This window comes from Asterias amurensis, chromosome 7 (genome assembly GCF_032118995.1).
Source record: "Asterias amurensis chromosome 7, ASM3211899v1".
Taxonomy (NCBI): domain Eukaryota; kingdom Metazoa; phylum Echinodermata; class Asteroidea; order Forcipulatida; family Asteriidae; genus Asterias; species Asterias amurensis.
Genome location: NC_092654.1, coordinates 11069961 through 11094028, shown reverse-complemented (window position 1 = coordinate 11094028; position 24068 = coordinate 11069961). Strand labels below are relative to the sequence as shown.

The window sequence follows — 24068 nt, the reverse complement described above, 5'->3', positions numbered from 1 at the left end:
AAAGGGTATACAAAATTCAGTACAAACTGAAGAGGGCGCTGTTCAACTTCAGAAGAATGTAAAATTTGCAAAATGGCTGCGCCCACCATCAACAATCAGAGCTGCTGTCAAAGAACTTTCTGATGATTTGGGAAAGTTTATTTGTATAAGCATGATTCAAGCGTAGACCATGGAGGTTGAGGGAAAGCTTGTTGATTTTTCGAGCTGTTTACCTGATGAGGTGCTGCTTCACTTGTTATCCTATGTTGATTTTAAAGATCTTTGCAGGCAAGTAATAAAGACAGGGTCAGTGGAGAGAGAGAGATTGGGAATTTTTATTGAGGTGATAGGATTATGTAATGAGGAATATATAATATGGGAAAAATTTTACGACCTCGCCACCAACTTCCGGCCGTTTTTTCTTCTCAGGTAAGAAAAAAAATGCAGTGGTTTTGGAGTTAATTAACGGCGGATAAATTGGTGGCGACGTGCGGAAGATTATGGAAAGGGCCATTTGTCAACACAGTCATTGGTCACCCTTCTCAAAAAAAAAGGTCACCATAAATTGGTGTAATGGATGGGGCTAACTCCCTGAGTGTCTGCTAAACATTGCTAGTGCTAGTGCTATTGCTAGTGCTACTGGGGTACTGGACTCTCCTCTCCTACCGTACCTGGCTGTCAATAAACTACTGCCCCATCATCAGATCATGAGAAGAGATACAACAATCAAAAGTGCACTTGTTGTAAACAAGTGTTTTTAATTAATGTTTTTTGTGCAAGAGTGCTACATGATACATTACAAATAGACCCAGGTTTTTCATTGAACGCCATCTTTGATGAAACATGCATGCATGAAAGCCTATCATTGGAGTGAGAGTCATGCGCAATGCGTATATGATTCTTATGAATGCACATTTCCATCGCTTGGGTGGGGATCAATGACGCCATGACCATTAATTTGTGCAATACATGAACGATGAACCGCTAGACTAGACAAGTTTTTTTTTTTAAGTTGAACAAATAAAATAAATCTATCAAATGGTTGGAAAAGTTTCAGTATCCTGCCACCACTTTTTCATTCGTTTAAAGAAATAAAATAGTTAGTATCTAATTTACTCAAATGAGATATCTATTTTTTTAAATGAGTGAAAAAGTGGGCTGAAAGTTTACCAACAAATGGTCTAACACATATAATGTATGCATGGTCACTGGTGGTCGTTCACTATATCTGTGTGGCAGTAACACTCACACACAGAAACTTTAAGTGAGTATTTGGTTCCAGAAACATCAAGTACGATGATCATGCCTAATGCTTCATTCCCGAAAGGGCAAGAAAGGCACTGGCAAGACACTGTCCCCTTCGTAAAGGGCATCTCTATGAGGAAATTGTTCATTTCTATTGGATTTTCAAGAACATTGAGGAAAATTGCCTGCGTTGCCAACATGAAACATTAGGCCAGGATAAGATAAAAGATTTTGCAATATAGACAATGTACTTTGAAAAATGAAAATGACCTTACCCAATATAAACTCTCAAAGATGAAATTTCAGGCCTGTTGATATTGAAATTTACCATGATTTTTTTATTTATTATATGAATCATATTTCAGGTTGGGATGTGTTTGTCAGCATTTACAAAGTTTAGTACACAGTGATAAATTGTGGAGGAGATTATGTCACACCTACTGGCTCCTAGATACCATGTAAGTAAAGGGAATGTACTTAATTTGGCTGGCTTCTTTTAAAGACATTGGACACTATTGGTTATTGTCTAAGACCAGTCTTCTCACTTGGTGTGTCTCAACATGCGTGTATGCATAAAATAACAAACCTGTAAAAATTTGAGCTCAATCGGTCGAAGTTGTAAGATATTGATGAAGAAAAAACCCACTCTCGACGCACCATGGTCACACGAAGTTGTGCTTTCATCAGATGCTTGATTTTGAGACCTCAAATTCTAAATCTGAGGTCTCAAAATCAAAATCAAATTCATGGAAAATTACTTCTTTCCCGAAAACTGCGTCACTTCAGAGGGAGCTGTTTCTCACAATGTTTTACACTACCAACCTCTCCCCATTAATCGTAATCATGGAGGAATAAATTTGAATTAATTTATTCCTCCATGTCGTAATCAAGAAAGGTTTTATGATAATACTTATTTTGAGTAATTACCAATAGTGTCCACTGCCTTTAATTTGGCTGAATTTTTTAAATGCACATCACTTTTTTTGTGACAACTTACATGTACTTGTTGTCATTGTCTATTGAAACTCTATTGTCTTGTCAGATTTTGTGCTATTATCAAAATTGACTATAGGAACATGTACACAGCCTGATACATGTATAACATGTAGATCCATGGGAAAGTATGGCAATAATACCTTTTCGGACTACTCTTTAGACATTAGGCTCTCCCTCTTTTTGACCAATGGATCTTCTATTTGGAGATTGCCTGGAACTGGTAAATTGCCTTGTGTGACATGGCCCTAAGAATGTATTCATCTTAACCCTCACTCTACATGCACCCTTTGCCCCATACTACCCTACTCTCCCTCTACTTAATTTCAACTGACACACATGTAGTTCAGTGAGCGTACATTACCCAATAGGGTTGTAATAATAATATCAAATTCTTATATAACGCGCGTATCTACCAAACAAGGTATAGCCAGGAACACTGGGGCAAACCCCTTCGCTTTTCGATAAGTGCACTGGGTTCTTTTACATGCATTACCAACGGCTTTACATCCCATCCGAAGGACGAAGCAATGGTGAAGTGTCTTGATTAAGGACACAAGTGTCACGGCTGGGGATTCGAACCCACACGTCTGCTGATCAGAAACACCAGAGTTTGAATTCGGTGCCCTTAACCGCTCGGCCATGACACTTCCACTAGCTCATTATAATGGTACTCAATACAAATTCGTAAAAATTCCAAGCTTTTTATATAATTGGATACTAAAACTATAGTCTACAATTTGTTTAAAGTCCTTCAAGAAATGATAGCTCAGAAAATTTGAGGTCATAATTATTGTATTAGATTTTTATTATTTTTTCTTTTTACCTCAGACCCGAAACAGAAGATGACACTTCTGCCAGCTGGTACACAACTTTCAAAGAATGGTATCAGAACCTTGGCCAGTTCATTGATTGTTACGCTACGATCAAAGGGTACTGGAATAGAATAGAAGATTCGTTGAAAGAAAGAGGAGCCATCAACATCTTCAAGTCTCTCAGGGGTAAGTTTTGATTCAGCTCAGAAAAAAGGTCAACTTTTTGGCGTGTCGTGGCCTAGCAGTCAAGTGTGCCGGACTCAAGCTCTTTTTTGGTCAGCAGAGTCTTTTGGTTCAAGTTCTGGTCATGACACTTGTATCCTTTTGTATCCTTAAGCAAGACACCTTTGCTTCGTCCTTCGGATGGGACGCAAAGTCATTGGTCCTTTGTGTTGTGTAATGCTCGTAAAAGAACCAAGTACACTTTTCGTTAAGAGAAGGGGTTTATCTCATTGTTTCTGGCAGCGCCCTTTTTTTAATGAGTGCCTGTCGGTTGTATAAGAACTGTACATTATATTATAGTATAACACTTTGTTTACTTCCCATTCTCTTCAGGTCCATTAGAACCCCAGAATGATCAACTCTCAGGTAACGAAGAGAACATTGACATCCCATTGGATTTACTATGTTCACTTCACGTTCACAACGGTCAGACCATACCTACCGATGGCGATGATGCAGTAACTATTGGCTTAGGAGGTACATTAAGTCTGTATGACTACAGTAGCTCACCATCTCTGCTGAGTTATGAGGAGATCCTTACATTGATCCAAGACGGAAATGAAGATCAGGAAAATGTGAGTGGCTTCTAGCGATGTTCTTGGTAATTTCTGCTGCATCTCCTGACGATGACTAAAGCAAGCTAGTCGAAACGTTGGGACCAATAAGAACTCACTTCGCAGCAGTGAAGTTAATAATGAGAAGTCCCCTCAGTCCACTATAGGCCAAAGTACCCTCTGACCTGGGCCCAATTTCATAGAGCTGCTATTGCACAAAAATTAGCTAAGCCTGAAATATCTTCTTTGGTAAAAACAGGATTACCAACCAAATTTCAATTTGTTGCATATTCCTTGTTACTGGTATTCAGCTGTTGTTTGCTCATCCTGAAAATCACCATGAAATTTGGTTGGTAATCCTGTTTTTATCAAGGAAGAAATTTCATGCTAAGCAAATGTTTGTGCTTAGCAGCTCTATTAAATTAGGCCCAAGTAGTAGTTAATAAGTGAGTTCTTTTTAAAACAAAGTAGTCTCCCAAATTCTTAATCTTTCTGATGACCCTGCATACATGTATGTTGATAAATTTGAATCACTGGCATGACTGGGAGGTTCATTTTCTCTTGTTCTCGCCAGCACTAACTCGAGACTCTTGCAAAGAGAAAATCTTTAAAAAAATGACCAAAATTACCCACAAACTTCCTGAATTCAGTGTGAATTATTCTTCACTGCCTCAAACTTTTTTTCGTTGACTGTTTGTAAAATTCTTGTATTGTATTTCCACAGAACCTGAAGACCTTGACTGTATTGAGGTGTCCATTCAACAGAACAACAATACGGATGTGCCTGGACTCCACAGGAGAATTCTTGAGAGGTTTTATGTTCTATCGTCAACACAACTTTTTGCATGTATGTACACAAATATTGCTGAATAGTCTTGAATGTTCACATGATTCTTGATTGTGTTGTTACTTGCATTTAAGATTTGTTAAGTGTGATTGTGGCGCGTTGTGGCCAAGCAGATAAAGACACTGGACTCAAGCTCTGGTGTTTTTGATCAGCAGGGTGTGGGTTCGGGTCCCAGCCGTTGTTAAGAAATAATAATAATATTGAAGTTTTATATAGCGCATGTATCTACAAAACAAGGTACTCAACGCTGAGTATATATATATACAAACTTTCAGAAAGATAGGTTGTTGCAGTGATGAATTCTGAGACCCTATTATAAGACCATTTTGCTGCATCCTTATTAGACGCAAACCTGAGGTGCCATGTGTTGTGAAATGCTAGTAAAATACCTCACCTTATTATACTTCCACAATGTGAATTTTCAGATCCTAATTAAATTCTTTTATCCTCAGAATTTTTTCCATGGGGTGGCACATAAAGGTTTTTTCTTGTCGGCAGAGAGTTTTACTGACTGGTTGTCACAACTTGCAGACAGATTATCTGATCCAGGGACTATGGTGCATGCTACTGGGTTGTTCAGGTAAAACGATTATTGAATTACAATATACACTTGAAATATACACTGGACTGCAGGCCTCAGACCAGTTCTTTTAGCATTAAGCCTGTAAACTCATGACTAGACAAGTCTAGTAGTCTTGTGTTTGTGATCGAATGTAACTTTCAGTCTGAAAAACGCTAATAGTTCTGTTAAAAACAGATGAGTAAATCTTCTCCTTGTGCTTTACAAATTCATCTGTTCAATTGTCAAATTGTTTTAAAGACACTGGACACTATTGGTAGTTGTCAAAGACCAGTCTTCTCACTTGGTGTATCTCAACATATGCCTGAAATAGCAAACCTGTTAAAGTTTGAGCTCAATCGGTTGTCGAAGTCGCGAGATATTAATGAAAGAAAGAACACCCTTGTCACACGAAGTTGTGTGCTTTCAGATGCTTGATTTCGAGACCTCAAATTTTTAATCTGAGGTCTCAAAATCAAATTCGTAGAAAATTACTTCTTTCTCGAAAACCACTCCACTTCAGAGGGAGCCGTTTCTCACACAATGTTTTATACTACCAACCTCTCCCCATTACTCGTTACCAAGTAAGGTTTTACGCTAATAATTATTTTGAGTAATTACCAATAGTGTCCACTGCCTTTAAAGCAGCTCAATTCTTGTCCTGTAAACAAAGCTACAAGCCCTGTAGTATTGTGGATTTTCCCTCTACGTTTGAGCACTGTATTGCATTTTTCTCTGTGAGTGAAAAATACTTCAACCGGTGTTCAAGTATGTCTATGCTGGCGATTTGATTTTATGTGTCTTAAATTTACAAACGCTATTGTTATACCTCGGTAACAAACTGTGAAGTTTGATTGGTCGAGAACCAATTATGTGACACACAACAAAAACGCATGTTACATGGCTCGACGAGCCGGGTAACATGAAAAGTGATGCACACCGGTATTGATCGTTCCCAGCGTTCAAGGGAATCAAGGGAATGGTTTCTTGTTCATCTGCTTATTAAACAATGAATAGCCCGTCGTAATAATGTTTGAAGATGACAACAGAACTTTTAGAAGAGGAATAACAATTATACAAAAGTATAACAAAACAATTGTTGCACGCTGTGACTGGGGTCCATGGGTTTTGTACACCCTCGAGGGGAAATGGCACCCTCAGCTTCGCCTCGGGTTCCATGTCCCCCCCTCGAGTGTACAAAAACGCCATGGACCCCGTCACAGCATGCAACAATTGTATAATGATACATTGTACAAACAAGTGTTTCAGGTGTGATCCCTGGCTGCACAGCAGCTAATTGATGTTTGGCTTCTAAATTGGCGCCCAGAACTTAGATAATAATATTGAAAAATAGATAAAATGGGAGACCACCACAAGACATAGGGCTAGTCCAGTTGGTAGAGCACCGATACTTTCATCTGAAGGCCGATGGTTCAATTCCCACTCTGTGGTCAACTTTTCTTTGTTCAACCAGAAAAAATTATTTAAGCCCTGTAGACGCCTGTAGATAAAGCACTTTATAAAAACTGAATGTTATCGTTATAAGATCATGGATATTATTATTTTATCATCTAGATTTTACCATGAGCCATCTTGCTTAGCAGTGACCGATGATGTCAAGGTTACCGTAGCAACGACCTTTGTTCCTGAGCTCAGCGAAACACTTAACAGACCCAAGAGAATGTTCTCTTATCACATCACCATGGAGATGGACAAGGATGTTCATAAAAAAAGTAGGCTATGGATAATTTGTTTGTACCTATTTGATTTTTTTTCCCCCTGTGACTTGTTTTCTTTGTAAGTGGGCTAGGCACATTATTGTGAACACTTTTGAATCCAATGGTATCAAATCACTTGACCATTAGATTTGTATTGAATTGATGTGAAATTGCTTCAATGTACACTGGAGTCAAAATATGACAAATACTGAACTGCATGGCAATTATCCGCTAAAATACAGCAGCGTTGTCTGAGACTAGCAGGACACTCGTACATCGATCACCAGCTGTCTCTCAGCTTATCACCTGGTCACCAAAACATGGAAGGAGAAATAGGGGGAAAAAGGCCCAGCTAAACATAAAATAGTTACCAGGAACATTGAGATGATGTAATTACCTCTTGGTACATATTACTACCTTTTAGTAACGTTTAGTTCCTCCTATCTTGGTATCTCGGTATCTCTTAGTGCCTCTTGGAACCTTTATGCTATTACTATACCTCATACATATTCATGACCGAGAGTCGAGTTCTCATTGGTCCATTCATCACTACGCGCCAGGTGTTAATTTTGCTAACTACCAAGCGCGGATGTGAGTATTCACACAAGTGGTAAATGCGCATGACAAGTAATAGTTCCCCGGGAGCTATTCTACTTGTCATGCACACTACCATTGCACGACGTCATCGCCACGGGAACTAGTTTGACAACTTCCAATACCTCGGGGAGCTAATATCGACTAGTCACCCTCAAGCCATGTTATATTTGTATATTAGTATGTCTCATTGTCCTCTATACTATAAACTTCATATTCAAAGGAATGATACAGAATTGGTAAGGAAAAACAAAAATCGTGAAGATCACAGATTTACATAAAGCTTACACGGTCTAATGATGATGATAGTTGAAAACATGAAATATTTCTGTCTGAAATGTCATATTTGATGAGAAATAAATAATTTAACTTTGCATTTGGCGTTATTCGTTCAATGAGCTTTTTGTTAATTTTTTTATTTTGGCATTGATACATTGCAAAATTTGTAATCGGTTTTTCACTATTCCTCTCTCATGACCCAGATGGCCGATCGATCTCAAATTTTATACAGGTTTGTCAGTTTGTGTATATGGGTGGACACATAGAGTGCTTACACTGCCAGCAATTGTTTTGTTAGCAAAAAACTATTCTGTAATGTTCCTTTAACAATCTCAACTGTTGCCATTGAACTGTGTGTTATACTTGACGTACAATAAGAGGATTCACAGACCTGTTTAATGCCTGATTTTCTCTCCTCATAGAAACCTGCCAGCTGTTAACCAGGCACTGGGAAGTGATAGACGGTAATGGTAAAGTTGAAACAGTCGTTGGAGATGGCGTTATTGGTAAGTGGATCCAACTTTTTTTTCTCTTACGGCTAGTCTGAACTGATGGTTTGAAGAGTTGGTTGACGTGCATTTTTCTAAGGGTTGTGTAATGAAGGTAGCAGGGCTCGAACTTAACAGTGGACTGCAGCCCTCAAGCCAGTGATTTCAGCATCGAGCCAGTTAACTCGGGTGGTCTTGTTTTTGTTTCAATTGAAAATATGCTACATGTACCTCATTGCGTAGTTATTGTGTAAAAACTGTTGACTATGGGGCTTATCAATAACTTCAAATTTTCTTTAGTTTCAAATTACTTACATAATACACATGTAAGACAAATGGGATAGATCGTCTCTTAGTGCTTGTTCAGTTAACAATGTATTTTGATTCTGTCCTTGTAAAATAAATTCTGGTCCAGTAAATTTGTTTAGCTGCAAGCCCTGCAGTCTTGTGGATTTTCTCCCCAAATTTGAGCCCTGCAAAAGGGGTCGCTGATCACTGTATTTAGATTGTAAGACAATTGTTTCGTCGGTCCATGGACCATTTTCTTCACATGTGTTAGCCATTGATTTAAGTGCATTTTGTGAAGTCTCTTTGGCGCAGATATATACCGAGGAACAAATTTGTTTTTCATGAAGCTGGTTTGTACTGAAGCTGAGGCACATGAATATATGAGGGTTTAGTTGGGATGTTGAAAAGTACTGGATTTACAGATTCTTTAATACACAAACGAATGATAGCAATTTTGGGAAAATAACTGTAAAGCCACCGTACCAAATGTTAAGCTTTTACATAGGTTTGTACACACTACACAAACATGGTCATTTATACACATTATGGCGCAGGACTAGTTAGCACTCAAGTAACTGTGTACCGTAAATGTTTTTTATAGGTCTAAGGTTTTAGCTTAGCATCATTGGGTCTTGAAAACTTGTAAACAGTAAACAGAGTAGCCCTTGTGTAAATTCATCTTCATTTTAAATGAAAGTGTCAGCGTTAGGATTCAAGAGTTCTGTGTTCAGGAATTTTACCAAAGGGGTCCCCTATAAAACAAAAACCCCATGAGCAATGTTTAATAACAAAGGCAGGAGCCTCCGTGCCTTGGTGCCTCTTTAAGTTTTCTAACTGGAAAGTTTCCCTCATACCAAGGGAAACACTTTTCAGGAAGTATCAGGCCTAAAAAATGCGGGTTCAGCAATTTAACCAGAGGGGTCCCCTATAAAACAATGTTTAATGATAAAGGCATTTGCCTCCATGCCCCTGTTCATTGATGCCTTGGTGCCCCTTTACATTCCCCAAGAGAAAAGTTTCCCTCATACCAAGGAACAAATTTGTCGGGAAGTATCAGGCCTGAAATTGTAACTGGAAGGTTGCCGTGATTGTAGGTAGGATTCGGGCAAGCAATAGGAATGTAGGTCTGCAATGAGATTAGGGCTGTTTTGTGTTAAGGTGCACGTTTTAAATAGGAAAAATAAAGTAAAAAGAAACTTCTTTTAAAAGTCGTCGAGAGCAGGGAGGGGTCCGGACCCCCCTTGGACCACCCCTTGGATTAATGCATCCCATTATTCAAAGAATCTTGGGAACCTTGCAAGCAGTTCTTTTCTGTTTCTACGTAGGCGCTTTTCCGATTATTAAGCCTGGGACTAAGTACTCCTGGACGAGCTGTACAACGTTTGATACCGTCTCTGGCTCCATGGGTGGTCACTTCTCGATGGTCAATCTTCAAACTCGTAAGTAAACATGCTAATCACAAATAAATGTATTAATCATAAATGAAACATTCATAAATATGTATCCAGTATTCATATTTACAATAATCATAAGCAGTAAGCAATTATTATAAATGCAAATCTCTGTGAGTAGGATTTGAAACTTTGCATAGTGGTAGTATAATCATGGAGGAAGGAAGAGAAGGAGCTTGAACGACGCGCAAAACCGCAGAGTAACAAAAGAATACTCTGAAAATGCCCCTGTCTGACCAGTGGAAAAAAATAGGGGACCTCCAGCTGGACGGCCGATTAACGAGCGGGATTAGATCTCTTTGAACAGAACGTGTGGTACCGCCAGTCTGTGCTCTTGCCTGCTTGTAAAGTTGAATCATTGGAGACAAGAATTGTGAATATACACGTGTTCATTGACCGTTTGTGGTGTTTCACGGAAACATCATGGCATATTTTTACATTTTTTGTGACTTTCCGGTCACTAGGGTATTAGCACACGAGGGTGGTTGGTATTCAAGTGTACACAATTTTTATCAGGTCTCAAAAAGGTTTTTTTTTTACTGTATTATATCCATACGACATACGACACCATAGTTAAGAACCAAGTGCGCACGCGCAAACTCACATGCCAGGTCGCCCGTTGTCTGTATAAGGTATGTGGGTGATTACAAGGTGTTGTTAAACGACCGCGGTACCATGGGTTCGACTTTTGAAGTCCCTTCGTTCGAGCTCCTTCTCTTCCTTCCTCCATGGTATAATCAGATGAGGTTTGTGGTAGCACCATGTGTAAAATCTCTTTTGAGTAGTGTGGTTCTGAAAAGAACTTGAGGTCGACAGCTCCAGAGTTGTCAACCAGAAACATAGTACTTGTCCTAAATAATCAAGTATTAAAATGAACAATTTGTAGGTGATTGGAGTTAGTTCTGAAAGTTGTTTACATTTGGCACTAAATTATGAAACAAGGTTTGGAAAGTTTGAGTCGCTTGAATTTCCAAACCCTTGAGAGCTAGTCATCCAAGAAACCAGTTGACTTCTGGACTGACATCATTCTTTCATTCCGTGAAACTTGTTGGCAATGGCCAGTTGGGTAGAAGAGTATACCAAAAGTACAGTACTAGGAGTGCGTTTTGGCGACCCCAACCAGAAACATTGGTCATCGGTTGAGCGTTGTCGCTTGTTCGGTTGAGCACAGTGAAGATGCTGTTTAGAACAACGGGTAATTGACTTGTTGAGTCGGTTGGGCTTTGGGTGGGTCGCCAAAATGCACTCGAGGACTCTAGATTGTGAGTCCAACATGCAAAGATTCTCATCTACTCAACAGTCATTTTCACTTTGATTTTCACACAAGTGATACATTTTAACGACTTTGATTCGTTTTTGATTGCAGAGGAAATAATTGAAGTGAAATGTCCCACGTTTCACATGACAGGTCTTCCTTTCTTGAGATTGTCCGAGAGCGAACTGTTTGATGGAGATAATGTGGTGGTATAAAGCAAGGCAACTCAACAGACTCGAGATTGACTGGACATCCTGATGATAGTTTCAATGTCATTCAGTTTAATCTGGTGATGAAACCAACGGTACCCTCACAAGTGACTGTAAGGGCCTTGTCACACGAGGCAACTTGGAGGCAACCAACTGCAGTGCGTGCTACAGGACCACTTTGGTGGCACAGGAGTTATTCTTCAAACAATGTCTTACGATCCCCCCAAAAATATGTGAACAATGAATGTTTTAATGGCATTTCTTCTTGAAGAACTGGTTGTGTGTAAATTGCCTTGTGTGGCATAGCCCTACATGTACATTGTAGCCTGTAGGCCTGAAGATACATGTGTCAAGAGAGGACAACAATGAAATGTCATTCGATGTGGGAAGCAACCCTAAAAATATAGGGAAATCCCATGCAATTGGGCTAGTGACTGAAAACCCAATCCACATGCAAGGCTCTGTTCCGGTATTTGAACCCGGGGGAGGGGGAGGGCAAGAGAACACGGAGGCAACCAGGGCCCAATTTCATGGTTCTTGCTTAATACTGCCAAATCATGCGATTACCATCACCATTCGCCGCTTACTGTGCAAGCACAAAGTTTTTGCACTAGCTGTGTTAGTGAATACTGCCTAGTAACAGGGAAAAGTTCCCTGCTTACCATGAAATGTTATGCTCGAAGTTAGCGAGAAATTCCCCTCTTCTGCAAGTGCTGAATCAGTGGCATAAGATAAGCAGAGCCATGAAATTGGGCACCAATTGCCAACTGTATTCACTTAATTTATTCAAGGTTTTTTATTCCGAAGAACACAAACAGGCCTGATGCTTCATTGTATCCAACCCCAAGTCTTTGTTCAAAACATTTACAATAAATTAGATAGTTCATCAACAGAGGGTACACTTCAAGTTTCTTATCATTAACATTTTTCTAGGCCATAACTTGTGGGGGGGGGGGGGTTAACCCGTTTTTGTTTACAGAAAGCACGCAGATAAGGTAACTGTTCTATATGATTTTAATATTTTATTAAGCAGTGAATGTTTTTCGGTTGTCTCCAATGTTATGGTCATGTAAATAAACGTTATTTAAAGAGCCTACAACTAGTATTTGAAAGATATCTTTTCTTGTAAGATATTGTGATTTGAAAGCAAAAGTACCACCGTCATTCAGGCCTGGAACTTCATTTTTTGAAAAGGGCACTTCTATTGGAAAAATCATCTACTATACAGGAATATTTTGTAGGGGCACCAAGGCCAAGACCGGGGCAACAGAGGCCATGGCCTCCATCGACTCTGTCCAGGCCTGGGACTCTGATGTTTCTCTCTGCTTTTTTTACCAGCAACTAACAAAGCAAATTCATTGGAATTTAAATTTAACTTTTAAGAATGTAGTTGACTATTTCTACTAGTGCAATTTATGTATCTTTTAGAAAGTTTGTCAAGTTGCAAAACAGTCTACATGTACATGATTTTGGAGATTTTGTACACCATTTTTACATGAATTCTTGCCAAGGTCGGTCTTCATTGTTAATAAATCCAGTAATAAGTCACAAGGAGTTTAGGAGACCGCCAACATAAGGGCTTGATAGGCCAGTAGGTAGAGTGCCGACGCGTAGATCTGGAGGTCTCAGGTTCTAGTCCTGCTCCAGTAAATTTTTATTTGTTCAACCCTAAAAAAAACAAATTCAAATAAATTGTCTAATTTTAAATTTTGAAATAGTGTTTTTTGTATTTCATTAGACATCTCATTAAATTATTGAAGAAATTATTACTTCATTAGACATCTCATTAAATTATTGAAGAAATTATTACTTTTTTAGTATCTCGGGATGATACAAAAATTGTCAAGCCGGCGTGTTATTTCACAATGGATCCTTTAGAAATTCAGGCAAAAAAACAAATTCAAAGGACCCCCATACAGGCAAATGGCCGTCATGCCAATACAAGGTACTAAATTAGCAAACACTCACAGAGAATCTGTAAATCCCCTGAAATCCAAAAGCAGATTTGTTGCGCAACTTTCTTTTCAACTCATTTTAACTGAACCATTTTAGTTGATACAAACATGCATCTACTGTACATGTTACTGTTCATGACATTATTCTCTTTTAGCTAATCTTTACTAAGGCTCAAGGCTAGTTTTAAACACTTGTTGACTTTAAAGCAGTACACGGGAAGCTCTACCATGGTTTTTTGTAAAAACATATCTACGAGCGAGAGAAGGTTATAAAACAAAAACAGCTAGTCCGAATCGCTGCTGTGCCTCTTGTCTTTATGCTTCTTTCTTTTACGCTCGGACATCTCCTCTGACTCTTCTTCTTCTTGCCGGTGTTTTCTTCGCTCCTTGGTTTCTCTTGATTCATCATCTCTATAATATTTCTTGTCATCCTCTCTTGAACTGGATTTCTCGTCTCTATCTCTGTGTCTATGACTGCGATGTTTCTCCCTAGAACTACTCCCCTCATCGCCTGATCTTTCTCTAGCACGGTCATCTCTTCTTCGCTCGTCGCGATACTCCTTTCTCTCTCGGTCTGGTTTATCCTCTGATCTTTTCTCCTCCTTAGAATCCTCTTTCTTGTCTTGGTCTTCATCCGATTCCTCACCAGAGTCACTGAACCGTTTATGCATCCCTTTTGGTTTCTCCTCTTTGGTCGGCTCTGGTTCAGCGAATCCGAGCCCAACGTGGCGTTTGTTCTGACCGGAAATCTTAGCCTGGAGACCCACCTTATACTGGGATTGGAGAGTCTCTTCTATTTTCTTAGTTTCATCCTCTGGAAAGACAAACATACAGTAATGAGGCTTTTTTTAATGGCTACGACTGCGGCTTGTTTGCCACATCAACTTAAAAAAAATAAACTACAGCATTTATAAGGCGCACTTCATTCAAAGGCACTGGTAAAGTTTTGTCAAGATGTTTGAAAGCAAGCAAGAACAAGTGTGTTTTGAGTTTTTGCTGGAAGAGAGTGATGTTGTCGATTTGTCTGAGGTATTCTGGAAGTAAGTTCCAGAGTCTTGGTTCTATGTTGGAGTAAGCCCCGTCCCCGTAACTGGCCAGGTGAGTTCGAGGAACATGGAGCGTATTGCTGATAGATCTTAGCATTGAAGCATAAGATGCCCATGGCAACACCCTGAGCAACAGCCAGCAGGTGCCAAGTTGCCCCCAACCTTACTCTCTGTCTGAACCTTGTAGTTTTATCTATTCCATAGTTTTATCCCGATCTTCTAAATAATTGGATTGAAAACATTTCTGCCAGAAAAATGTGTAAAAGGTAAAACTGTACCCAGACCTTGAACTTCGTTCTTGAAGTGGCATGCCAATTGTTTTCCGGTCTGGTATGGGACATTTCTATGGCGGCTATGTAAATTTGTATAATATAAGTTAACCTTGCAAAAAGGCACTACAGCAATAGCACAGACCACCACGGCAATTATTGTGGGTGCAGAGGGTGATTTTGAGGCCTGCTGTACAAACGTTGATGGATTGTACAATTACAAGCTGGGCTGGGCTTACTGCACTTGAATGGTTTGTGGTTCAAACATGTGATCCATTATTTACAGAAGTGAACAGGTCTTTGTGATTAGCTTTTAAATTGCTCACCTGTTCTTGAGTGTGTTTTCTCCTGGGTTGAGTCTCCGATAACGAAGCGACCAGTGTGTTGCTTCTGTGAAGAAAGGAATATGTACAATAATGTAATTTAGTAACTGATTCTATTTACACCAGAGTTTACAGTGAGAGATAGATACATGTGTAATCCAACAACCACCTTTTCACTACATAAGTGCCCTGGTCATTGGGCAAAATAACAATCCTGTAATCTTTCTCAGCTCCCTGGAGAGTATACAGCCCTGTGCTGTTGTGGCCCTCAGACTGCTTTTTCATACGCTATTTCAATCTCTACCCTCCTGTAGGTACTAACTTATACTACAGGGTAAGGAGAAGCAATTATAGTGAAGTCTCTTGATCAATGATCATGGACACAAGTGTTATTAGTGGGATTCAACAAACCCACGATCCATGCCTGGAATTTAGTCTTTGAGAGGGCAAGGCCATTTTCAATTTGCAAAGGGCAAGTCTTGCACTGCGAAAATGTGAAGGGGCACCGAGGCCAAGAACTTGAGTTCAATGCTCTAAACTGCTCGGCCATGACAACCTTTATTGTCAGGGATGAGATTGTCCAGACTTTTGGCTGAATTGAGACTTTTTATGTCGGCCTGGTGAAGAAAATCAGACAATATTTTTGTTCACAAATAAAGAAATACTACTCATTGGTCTACTTCTCTAGTGCTGTGGATATTGTTTCCAAAAGCTCCTTGGAATCTTTTACTCCAGGGGTTACCAAAAGGTAGAAATGCCATCTTCAAAACACCTTTGAATTTGTATCCAAGTTTCAGACTTTTTCGTTAGTAATGACTCTCACCCCTGTATTGTTCATTTTGAATGAAGAATTGGCAAATAGATGGGAAGTTTTTTCAAAAAGTAATAATATTTTACATTTTGTAAATTACCTTCATTCCACCCATGAGTCGTAGGAATTTTTGCTTCTGATCATCGTCTCCAAAGTTTGCGGATTCCCACTTATTGGCAGAATGAACAGCAGGCTGAAAAGGAAACAAAGTAATTATTATTAGTTCTTGTTTGCATCATCTTGTTTGATTGAATGTCAAATTCACCAATTAGCTGAACTCAGACTTTTTACGATAAGTGCACTGGGTTAACATGCGTTCACACAACACATGGGACCAATGGCTTTACATCCCATCTGAAGGACGAAGCAATGACTGGTAAAGTTAAGTGTCTTGCTTTAAAGTTAAGTAAGGACACAAGTGTCACACTCACAGTTAGGGATGTGAAGAACCAGAGTTTGAATTCGGTGCTCTTTTAACCGCTCGACCACTGAACAAAGTCATGGCCACTTACCTTTTCTCAACATAGCCCCCTCCGTTGCATGCAACAACACGACGGGCACTGACTGATGTCCTACCAGGGCTATACTCAACATTACCATCCATGATTACATGTTTGTTCAACAACATTCAATCTAGACCCAGTAACTGGGGCACTGTACTCCTTTTTTCAAAATTTTGACATTCTCAGTCGTGCTAGCTAGTTCGACCGAGAATGTCAAAATTTCGAAAAGGGAGTTACAGCGCCCAGTTACCTGGGTCGGAAAAGTTTCCGTATGGCGCCACCACTTTTTCATTCGAAATAAAATAATATAGTATCTAATTTACCTGATTGACATATCCCTTTTTGTAAAAATGAGTGAAAAAGTGGTGGCGCCATACGGAAAGTTATCCCCTGGGTCTACACTCATTACTCAATCAATGGTCCGTGACAAAAGTCATGAAACAAATTGATTGAAATGAAAGAAAGTGAGATGAGGTGAAATCTACTGTGGTGGCTGGCTGGTCTTGGGCATGGAGGCAGCTTTTGGTAACTTCGCTAGGGCCAAAACACTGGCTTCCATTATCATACAATGTATTCGGACCATTTCAGACCAATCGTATTTCGTTTTGCATTGACGTTAATGTATAATAAATTGTCCGGAAACTGGACCGGCAATCACAAAACAAACGGGGCACACAAACAAAAGTAATAGTATCACACACTATTTTTGTTCCTCTGCTCACTCACCTCTTTTCCCCTTTCTTGTCCATTCCCTCGGTCTCCGTCACTCATGTTGCGTTAATTAATTGGTGGCTTTACACACACACAGTGTGAACAGAACAATATCAAGTCAAGCAATTTGCATGCAAGATTCAGAATTCAGAATGGATTTGCTGCCCTCTCTCGTCAGTTGGTTTGGTCGATCATTGACCCATAAAGTATGCATAATTTCCACAGAGAACATTTTCCACAGAGAACATTTTCCACAGAGAACAACTCATGGTTTCTGTGTTTGTGACCCTTTCCGGGTTGACAAAGCTTTGGCTTAGGCTTTGGCTTAGGCTTGGGCTTATGATCGGGCTTAGGCTTCGTCAGCTATTTAAGACATGAGCAGTCCTTACGGGGCTTCAATCAGGCTTACGGATATCAAGCCGGAGCCCATCAAGCCAAAGCCGTGGTTCTTGAAAATGGCTTGTCCATTGTCTATGTCTCTGTTGATGTGATTGTTGAATGTCCGTGATACTAATGTCTTGATAATTATAATGTTAGTGTATATTTTGGATTATGGCGTTACGTTGCGATAAGTAATCCTAAATGGTATACAGATGACGTCAGAGATGCTAGACGAGCTCGAAGAAGACTTGCACGCAGGTGGAGAAAGACTAAATCCAACAATGATCGGGATGAATATCTTGCTCAGAACTCTAGAGTGAATCAATTAATTCTGGATAGTAAGACTGTTTATTTTCAAGAAACTCTTAAAAACGCTAATGCTAATACCATGTATAGAACTGTTAAAATGCTTCTTAACTCATCTACTCGTAAATACCCAGCATGCAGTTCTAACCGGATTCTCAGTAATACTTTTGCTCGCTATTTCAGTGACAAAGTTTCTCAAATTAGGTCCGAGCTTGATGATCTGCTTGCTGAAAATGCAGGTGTCGTTGCAAGTAGTGTAACAGTTTCTAATATCTCTGTATGTATGAATAATGATACTGATGTAAGACAAACAAATGAAATGTCTACTGTTAAAACCGGGGTGTGCAATAACTTTGTTGATGCTACGAACCATGGCCAGGTGTTAGACAGTTTTGATGCCGTGAGTGAAGATGAGGTTAGAAAATATATTTCTAAGCTACCTAATAAGACCAGTCCTCTTGACCCAATTCCTACTTGGTTATTGAAAATTTGTATTGATACTTTGTTGCCAATAATTACTTCCTTTATTAATAATTCCTTTAGAGTTGGTTTGTTTCCTTCTACTCTCCGTCAAGCAGTTATTACACCTATAATTAAAAAACCCTCTCTCAATGCAGATTCACTGAATAATTACCGTCCTGTGTCTAATCTTCCCACGCTGGGTAAGATCATGGAGTACCCTGCTGTATCTAGATTTAATACTCATCTTCAGAATAGCAATCTCACTGAAACATATCAGTCAGCTTATAAAGCCTGTCACAGTACAGAAACAGCTCTCCTTAGGGTCAAGAATGACATGCTCAACGAACTTGAGAAGGGTAAATCAGTTATGCTTGTTCTTTTAGATCTTTCCTCTGCATTCGATACAATTGATCATGATATTCTGGTTGATCGAATGCGGAAGGAATATGGTGTAACTGGGTCTGCCAACAATTGGTTCAACAGTTACCTTAGAAATCGTACAAGTAGGGTTTGTGTACTCGGTGACTATTCTGAAAATTATCCACTAAATTTTGGCATTCCACAGGGCTCAGTTGCAGGCCCGCCGATCTTCACTGCGTATGCTCAACCACTTGCGAACATCATCAGGCGTTTTGATATATCTTATCATATTTATGCTGATGATACGCAGCTGTACACCAGTTTCAATCCTAAGTCTGAGGCAGACAGAGCGTCAGCAAAGCTTAGAATGACCAACTGCATTACTGAAATAAGATCTTGGATGCTTGTGAACAGGTTGAAACTTAATGAAACGAAAACAGAGCTTTTCCTGATTGCATCAACTAGGCATGCTGATTCTCTGTCTGACTTTGATTTGAGGATCGGTGGGTCTGTGATTTCCCCCTCAACTTCTGTCAAGAATCTTGGCATTGTCCTTGACAATAGTTTGTCAATGAAAAAACACATTAGCTCTTTGTGTAGAAGTGTGAAACTTCCATTGAAAAAGAAAGCCCACAGTCCATTAGTTATAAGGGGCACCAAGGCCATAGGGCAACAGAGGCCATCGTTGCCTGCTTATAATTTCATGTCGACGTGTATTTTTCTTAGTCCCTGTAATTTCATGCCTATCATGTAGGGCATATTGTTCTAGGTGAGCCGCTGTACAATGTACGAATAATGTTATTAATAACAGGACTGATGTGCAGTGTATTATTGGTAGTCTGTGTAAACAATTATCGAGTTAGAAACGAATACATGTGGCTTTAGATGTTATTATTATTCAGCATAACTTCACGAGACAATAAAACAATAACCCAGTGAGACAATGATCAAAATGACAAAGGAACATAGAGCCAGCGACACATCCCTGGAAAAGTTTTACTAATAACTGTGGCTCTGTGGCTTTCGTTTCCTATTTGCTACTTTGCCGGTGCTTTCAAATGAAAGCAAACATTCTAGAAGATAGGTTGAGGGAACCACAGTATGTGAGAGGGTAACTCCAGCACAAAGCACGCAGAAATCACGGCAGTGTTTAAATATCCAACTAAAATAGTGCAAAACTATTATACCCAGCAATAATTTGCCCCAATATTTGAATCTGAGAAGCGTTGATGCCCGTAACGTTTCTGATATCGTGTATGGGGGATTATTCTTCCTGCGTGGACACAGCGGCTCTTGATTTTAGGCGATATCTAAAACATGCGATCACCTTTTGAATTGAAATGTCCAACGTTAGTTTCATTGTATTGGCATTTATTATTAAAACAATCAGACCAAAAACATTATTTGCCTCTTAAAATGTTTATGTGAACCATTGTGAACATAGACTGTTATCACGGCTGTAGTAAAGGGTGGGGGCACCGGTTCTTTCAACTCGTCCATGTGCCCTTTATCAGGTGCCTAGATTTTGTCAGAGAAAGCGGTCAATTTCGCAGCTGGGTCTGTGCCAAGCTGTGCCGTCCTAAGCTGTGCCGTCCTAACCTTCATTGCTGATGACTCAGAAACCGTCAATGACTTGGGTACTTCTTGTAAGACAGTTTCCAGTAAACGAGGATGACTCGGGCTAGAAAAAATAATTTCTTGACAAGAAGCAAACATCCAAATGAGATTAACCAACTGTCCTCTCGAACAAGGTCAATTCTAAAAGATGATAAACAAAACACTTCGGGTATGAATTAAGTTTTCCAGACCAGTGTCCAACTAGTTATCTTAAAGACAATTGAGATGGACACTTTTTGTTATTGACCAAGACCAGTCGTCTCACTTGGTGTATCTCAACATAATAGCATAAGATAACAAACCTGTGAAAAATTGAGCTAAATTGGTCGTTGAAGTTGCGAGATAGTAATGAAAGAAAAAACACCCTTGTCACACGAAGTTGCGTGCTTTCAGATGCTTGATTTCGAGACCTCCAATTCTAAATCTGAGGAATAGAAATCAAATTCGTGGAAAATTACTTTTCCTTGAAACTCCACTTCAGAGGGAGCCGTTTCTCGCAATGTTTTAGGGGGGACTATCAACCTCTCCCCATTACTCGTTACCAAGTCGGGTTTTATACTAATAATTTTTTGAGTGTAATTACCAATTGTGTCCACTGCCTTTACTGCAAAGTACACCCGAAAAAGACTACGCCATCTGAGAATACGCCATCTGAGAAGCGTTTTGAGGGGAAACTTTCTCAAAATGCTTTAATTCTCGAAAGCTACTGTTAGCTTCTATAAAAACCAAAAGTTTGTATTTTGCCGTTAATTTTAATAGTGATTACCATACGTATATACAATCCCTTTTACCATCAACTTGCGGTTTATTTTTTAGCCCTCTTTACATACTACGTTTTCGTGCAAATAATCTGATAGTTGGCATTGACAACGTTTCTCCATTCTTCAGTTCATTTTTTTTTCTTCTGTATTTCAAATGTTGATGCCGTTGACCAAAACAATGATGTTATGATGAACACCTATGATACAGGATTTATAGGCGCTAGCCACTAATTACTAAAAACATTATTGTTAGCATAAATACTTAATTGGTAAAAAGCAATGGAGAGCTGAAGATGGTATGTGAGAAACGGCTCCCTCTGAAGTAACTATGACAAAGAAGTAATTTCTCACTAAATTATTTGCGTTTAATTCGAAACCTCAGCTGAGGTCTCAAACTCAAGGCATCTCTAAAAAGCACAAACCTTGTGCGACAAGGTTGTTTTTTCTTCCATGACTCTCTCGCAACTTCGACGACCATCTGAGTTGTTTTAGTATGCATTTATGTTAAGATGTACCCATTTAGAAGACTGGTCTTTTACAATGACCAAATTTGTTCAGTGCCTTCAAGTTTCTACTAGGATCCAGTCATGTACATGTACAACACCTTTAAGTTCATCTAGGCATCTTTATTCTCAGAGTTTTGAAAAAGTTTGATTGGTGAAAAGTTCAAAGAGCAAAAGGACAATGAGCAAACTCTGTTACCGTCCCCAGGGACCAAATTACGTGCGGAAAAAAACAGGACGTGATTATAACGAGGTGAGCTCTTCCCCACGGTCAGCTTTAATCCGACGAGTCACCACGTTTCCCGTAGGCCCTCGCAATCTCTGCCTCGCCCGATATAATTTACATATTCAAATACGGCTAATTCATATTTAAATTAAGTGGGCGGGGTTTGCAAAGTTTGCTGCGCAAGCGCTCTTGTTTGGTTGATTGTGTTTTGCTGGGAAGTTTGCTTCGGTAGTTCACAGCGCATTCGAGAGCCAGGCTGCTACATCAGAGGCATAACGTTTTCAAACACTCGGAACAACATCACACTCAAAAGAGAGAAGTTTCTGTGAGCGTCAAGATGGCTTCGTTAATAGCAAACTGTCTTTTGATTTTGGCTGCCGTTACTTTCGTATCGGCCCAGGACTGTCCACCATACTGGTCCATCTCTGGCGATTACTGCCTGCAATTTTTCAAAGATCCGCTGACATGGCAAGAAGCTCAGGGCACCTGTGCAAGGTTTGCCTCATGCTCCACCGGTGCCTCAGCGTCCCTCCTCAAGATCACCGAGCAGTCAATGAATGATCGTCTCAACATCTTCCTGGGCCTCAAGTCCGACCCTACCTCCAACGTATGGATTGGTCTGAACGACGTACAGACCGAAGGGCAGTACATGTGGGCTGATGGCACACCAAGCACCCAGTACCCGTACAAGAACTTCGCCGCTGGGGAGCCCAACGGTAACTCCATGAATGGACAACCGGCTGATTGCTTTCAGCGCAACGGACTGACGGGCACGTGGAGCGACGAGGCATGCGCTGAGGCAGCACCCTTTGTATGCCAAATGGTACGTAGGACTCCGGCGGTTCCTGCAACTCCTCCAGCTGCACCACCACCACCACGTATATAAACTCATAAAAGAAAACAATACTTTGTGACTTTTTGCTGCAATACAGCAGCAAGATACCTTCATACCAGACCCCCTCTCTTGACTTGACAAGAAACGCTTCTTCGGTTCAGTGGCTTTAATAAAGATACAGCGTTCGCATTCGGACATCGCCATCAGATAGTCCCACCCAGCATGGACTTCATCTCGAAAGAACACTGAAATTACTTTAATTGAACTCATTACAATAATATAAATGTTGATGAAGTAACTTACCCCCTCTTTTTGCTGAACCTAGAGTTTAAATCATCAACACTTTTACAATTTGACTGAATGTGTATTCGAACAAAAACGAACGCCATTGAATTCCATCGCAAATATTTTGAGACCACAAAAATGTGTTCTTTTTTATTCGGAAGCAATATTTATTATTCGACCTAGGGAATTCAAATAACTGGAATTGATAACAGAAAGTGTTTGTTCTGCAAAAGCGAGAGAAGAAAAAATTATCAAATTATTAATGGCCTTAGCCTTAGGCCGTGACCGAAATATTGGATTTGCAGCGGCTGTGGCTGACACACGATGTCAGCCAACGGCCATTGTGGTAGCCAGAATTCGGACTCGGTCTATATTAGTGACTAAAATTGGCTTCGAGAAAGTTGACTTGTTTATTTTATTTTGGTCGGCCATTGTTTATTTTACCGTCAATTTTGTTAATCAAAATAAGAAAACTGGATGGAAATAAAACAAAACTAACCAATAACGGTTCTTTCACAACTATCTGTCTCTATGAGTGAGCCTTTTGTGTGTTGTAATGTTACTTTTTAATTGTATTTGTTACACATCTGAAAATTTGTGTACACTGACGTGGATTGACTTTTACTGCATGGGTGTGTGGGTGGGGTTTTATTTTATCATCTACTCTTCAAACGTTTGGTCTAGGTTTGGAATATATTCTAGCAGCCTCCTTATGTGCTTTCATCGGGTGGGTTGGTGGGTATAGGTGAACGGTGGTGTGATGGGGTTAACTTTGTATAAATGAGTTCAAAGGATCAATGTAATGATAAAGAGCACGGAAACAGTTTGGAAACCCGACTACTGGTTGCCTTTGGTCGGCCATTTTGATAGTTAAATGGCACATGACGATAACATTTGGGGGGGGGGGGGGGGCGTTTAAACTCGCATGCGTTACCGAGCGCGCCCAATGTCATAGAGCTTAAGCAGAGAACTTTCTGCTTACATTAAAAGTAAGCAGAATACCAGTCACAGATAGTACATGTGGTACAATCATGTGGTATTGGCCGGTAGTTCTGGTAAGCAGCGTTATGAAGTTAGACCCTTGGCGTATGAGTAACGTCATTGCACTAGCAACACACGCTGAACACAAACTGGCTCCTCTGATTGAGCTAGTTGTTCTTGATTATAACTTAGCAGTATATTTCTCTGTAACTGGGCCCAATTTCATAGAGCTGCTTT

The 24068-nt window shown here is 39.8% G+C and overlaps 3 protein-coding genes across 3 annotated transcripts; 2 read left to right on the top strand and 1 right to left on the bottom strand.

Moving 5' to 3' along the window:
• Positions 1-66: 66 nt before the first annotated feature.
• LOC139939627 (F-box only protein 3-like) lies at positions 67-12595 on the top strand. The gene is made up of 10 exons (XM_071935668.1): positions 67-267; positions 1590-1682; positions 3049-3218; positions 3588-3829; positions 4533-4655; positions 5108-5235; positions 6790-6947; positions 8228-8311; positions 9907-10020; positions 11399-12595. Exons 1-10 carry the CDS (start codon positions 170-172, stop codon positions 11500-11502), a joined length of 1314 nt encoding a protein of 437 aa, XP_071791769.1. The 5' UTR covers positions 67-169; the 3' UTR covers positions 11503-12595.
• Positions 12497-17386, bottom strand: LOC139939628 (uncharacterized). Its single transcript, XM_071935669.1, has 4 exons — positions 17130-17386; positions 16001-16093; positions 15093-15156; positions 12497-14265 (listed from the first exon to the last, which is right to left on the bottom strand). The coding sequence occupies exons 1-4, from the start codon at positions 17172-17174 to the stop codon at positions 13736-13738; spliced, it is 732 nt and encodes a 243-aa protein (XP_071791770.1). The 5' UTR covers positions 17175-17386; the 3' UTR covers positions 12497-13735.
• A 4576-nt stretch (positions 17387-21962) lies between these two features.
• LOC139939626 (alpha-N-acetylgalactosamine-specific lectin-like) lies at positions 21963-23360 on the top strand. Its single transcript, XM_071935667.1, has one exon. It carries the CDS (start codon positions 22068-22070, stop codon positions 22614-22616), a length of 549 nt encoding a protein of 182 aa, XP_071791768.1. The 5' UTR covers positions 21963-22067; the 3' UTR covers positions 22617-23360.
• The last annotated feature ends 708 nt before the right edge of the window (positions 23361-24068 follow it).